At 43.9% G+C, this 3,859-nt stretch overlaps 1 protein-coding gene across 2 annotated transcripts in view; it reads left to right on the top strand.

Moving 5' to 3' along the window:
- gtf3c3 (general transcription factor IIIC, polypeptide 3) overlaps nucleotides 1-3,859 on the top strand; it is a 14,197-nt gene that overhangs the window by 7,322 nt on the left and 3,016 nt on the right. For both annotated transcript variants that reach the window (XM_017426259.3, XM_017426260.3), the window contains exons 11-14: nucleotides 1,387-1,589; nucleotides 2,843-2,944; nucleotides 3,021-3,153; nucleotides 3,435-3,660. In XM_017426259.3, the coding sequence (XP_017281748.1) occupies nucleotides 1,387-1,589; nucleotides 2,843-2,944; nucleotides 3,021-3,153; nucleotides 3,435-3,660 (664 nt within the window). The remainder of the gene's footprint in view (nucleotides 1-1,386; nucleotides 1,590-2,842; nucleotides 2,945-3,020; nucleotides 3,154-3,434; nucleotides 3,661-3,859) is intronic.

The raw sequence follows: 3,859 nt of genomic DNA, 5'->3' as shown, positions 1-3,859 counted from the left end.
CTCCGGCGGATAACAGCTGTCCTACTCCGCGCAACAATCGCGGCATCCAGAGCATTTCTTCCACTGCGCCTCTCTTCCTGAAGCCTCAGGAGAATCCCCATAAGTTTAAAAAACAGCAACAACACAGGGCCAACGTTGTCCGTAGCGCTTCAGTTGTTTACACAACTTGTGCTAAGTTTCGGTAGCGCACCCCCCCGCAACACGAGGAGGCGTTCCTCTGCTACAGACCAAACTGGCCGATGTGAACAGGATGCATTCTTTATCGAGCCGAGCCGAGTAGAGCGGAGTAGAGCCGGACTTCTGAATTAGGGTCCGTGTAAAAGAGGCATATATTAAAACAAAAAATATATTTCTCTCCCCCATCTTTTTCCATTTTCAAACATTTTCGAAAAAGCTCCAGGGAGCCGCGAGGGCAGCGCCAAAGAGCCGCGGGTTGCCAACCCCCGGTCTAGGCCAAAGGTTGATGAACAATTATCACAATGTTTTTGACACTCAGGTAAAGAGAAGGGCAGATCTGTCAACTGATCACTACCTGATGGTGAGTTGGATCCAGTGGCAGGGGAGGCTGCTGGACAGACCTGGTAACCCAACAAAGGGCGAACTGGGAACATCTGGCAGAACCCCCTGCTCGTGAGATCTTCAACTCACACATCCGGGAGAGTTGTTGACGTGTACCAGGGTAGGTCGGGGGCAGGGAATCCGAATGAGCCACGTTCAGGGCCACAGCTCCTGAAAGATGCAGCTTCCAGGAGCTGTGGCCCTGAAGGTCATCAGAGCTCCCTCTGGTGGACACCAGCAGTGATGAAGGCTGTCAAGTTAAAGAAGGAGGCCTTTAGGGCTTGGCTGTCCTTGAGGACTCCCGAAGCACCTGACAAGTATAGGGTGACCAGAAGGACTGTGACTTCTGTGGTCGTGGAGGCAAAAACTTTGGCATGGGAGGAATTTGGAGAGGCCATGGCGAAGGAGTCTATTACTGTGGCAGAGGTGGTAGGACGCCGGGGGTGGACGAGATTCGCCCCGAGTTGCTCTAGATTGATGAATCTTTAACATAGAAATGTTAAACTGCACAGCTGGGCACCTCATGGGTCAAGGATGGTCCCTGTTGATTTCAATGTCAAAGGTCAAGGTCGTTAGTAAACCCTTTGTGAAAACTTTGTCTGTACTCCAACTCTAGACGCTTGTATTCAGAATTGCTGTTCGAGGGAATTCATTTTTTTGGATTTTGATTGCAGGCACATTATGTTTCAGTTTGCAGTCCTCTTATTTATTTATTTATTTATTTTTACTATCTAGTACGTCTGCAATGTAATTAACAGAAAGTCTTGAGACGTGACGCATGGTAAAAGTGAAAAGATTAAATAAAAAACACTTATTGTTCTGTTACAGAGTGTCTGAATGCTCTGGGCCACATGAAAGAGGCAGCTGAAAGTTTTACTAAGGTAGTAGAAATGGCACCACAGCACCTCGAAGCCCGACTGTCTCTGGCTACGCTCCAGCAGCAGATGGGACGGATGGATCTCGCTCTCAAAGCTCTGGAGTCCATGTACGATAGTGACACGCTGGCATATGATTCATCTGCTGCACAGAAGGTAAGTGTTGTTGGTGCAATTTCAACTTGTCACCACAGGGGGGAGTAAAATGCTACCTGTCACTTTCTCCACATCCATTTAAACCAGGTGCAATAGGGGAAGGGATATTTAATCTTTTCACACGTCAAAACACCTGTCAACCTCCAGTTGGAGAAGTTTGGCCTCACAGTAAGGGTGCAGCTTTTAAACAGAAGGTAAAGGCTTTTTAAAGGAAGTTAAAGGCGCGACTTTTCAAATCGAAAAAAAGGACGTGGCTTTTAAACGGAAGTTATGGGCACAGCTTCTCGAACAGAAGGTATGGGCATGCCTTTGGAATTGACATAACAGGTCCTTCAGTCTCCTGGTTATTATATCCTCTGTCTTTGGACATAATTTCTCTGATTTATGCAGGACTCTTGCATGGTAGCAGTCCAACAGTTTGACTATTATTATTTTTTTCTGCTTTTGTCCATCAATGTTTTACTGTCAGCCATGTTGGTCCCCGTGTTTAAAAATGTATTATAGAATCAAGCTATTATGGGTTCAGTTGTGTATTTTATTTATTTTTTGTACTTCTTGAAATTGGACCTAAGGTTCCACAAACAACAACCAGATGTCTGAAGTAAGAATAATCAGTGAAAGCCAAAATTTTGAAACTAAAGTTGAATTTTAAACAAAACAAAAAGTAAGTAAAGAATTTAGATTTATTATAATTCATTGAAACAACTTAATCACGACTGTAGGTCATGCCTCTGATGAATAATGATGTGCAAGATCTTTTTTTTCCATTTATGGATCTGAGTATAATTAGTTCCTGAACAGTTCTGATGATGTTTGATGCACTAATATATATATATATATGATCATGCCTCAGAGATCCTCAGTATTATTCTGGTCTGGGAACTGCACGGGTCAGTTAGTGACATTAAAGTAACCACCTGACTACAAATTCTGGGAACATGAGAACATTGCATTAAAAGGCGTTGGTACGATGCAATGAAGACCGGTATAGAGGAAGAAAGCGAGAGCACTGGGTGCACCTGTGTCCGTGTATCTAGTATCTCACTGGGCTGCAATTGTTGGAGGTTAATTAGTGACTCAAAATTGTGAGAAAATAGGCTAATTGTCCTGCACAGTTTCACTGAACTCTTCGTGTTTGTGTCCAAAGACCCTTGCAGCTTGTGAAAATCCTTGGTAACTCGATTAAAAAAAGTTGCATATTTCTGTGCTGTTACTTCAAGAGTGTGTGTTGTGTTTTTTTTGTTTTTTTTTAGGAATTAAAGCTGCTACTGCATCGCTCCACGCTGCTGAAAACTCAAGGCCAGATTCAGGATTACCTGGATGCTGTCATCACGATGATCTCCATGCTGCTCAAGGTAACACCATCCGCTCCGTGTGTGTGTGTGATCCTGGCCTTAAAACACTCACTTATAATCTGCGTGTGTGTCGTAGGTGGCCATGCAGCGAGCGAAGGTGTGTGTGCGATCTGTAAATCTGTCAGGAGAGAGCCATCTGAGGCTGCAGAAGGTCGAAGATAATCTGCCAGAGATTGCTGACCACGAAACTGCTTATCTGGACAATACATGTATGCACAGGTCACATTAACACACATCCATGCAGATAATATGTACGTACAGATAACAGGCATACCTACAGAATATGTAGAGATTATAGTATGTGCATATTGGAATAATTCAGTGGAATGAGACTGTGAGGTTTGATCTGAAATATGTCTGTCAGCTTTTTGAACAGGGTAGATGGAGATCTTTTTTTCCAGTGCTGAAACTCTTGTCGTTGCTTTGCAGAGCTTTCTAAAAGTCTGTGCCACGGATTAATTGGCTGACATGCTCTGGTCCTTGTTCTCAGGTAAAACCAGTGTTCTGTCCAAAGAGGACTGGTGGCAGCTGCTGATGAGCTGCCTGCTGACTCTGTGTGAGGTGAAGAGATATGAAGAGGCGGAGCTCCTCGTCGAGTCCGCCATGGAGTTCTACTCCTTCTACGACAATAAACCCAAGAGGAAGGAGCTGGAGTTCTTTGGACTGTCTGCCACCATCCTCAGTTACGACTACTACAGGGCCTACAACTACATCAGGTAGGATCTTTTATTACCTCGCATTAGTGCTGGGTGATATAAGGATCTATATCGTGGGGACGATAGAAAAGTGTCTATCGTGATATATTTTCTTCTATCGTTTCTATCATAATTGTATCAATGATTCATGTAAATATTTCATAACGTAGGCTACGACGAATGTATTAGTGTTGTCACTTTGCATACATTCAGTTTATAG

This window comes from Kryptolebias marmoratus, linkage group LG1 (genome assembly GCF_001649575.2).
Source record: "Kryptolebias marmoratus isolate JLee-2015 linkage group LG1, ASM164957v2, whole genome shotgun sequence".
NCBI lineage: Eukaryota > Metazoa > Chordata > Actinopteri > Cyprinodontiformes > Rivulidae > Kryptolebias > Kryptolebias marmoratus.
This window is presented reverse-complemented; position numbering and strand designations above follow the sequence as displayed.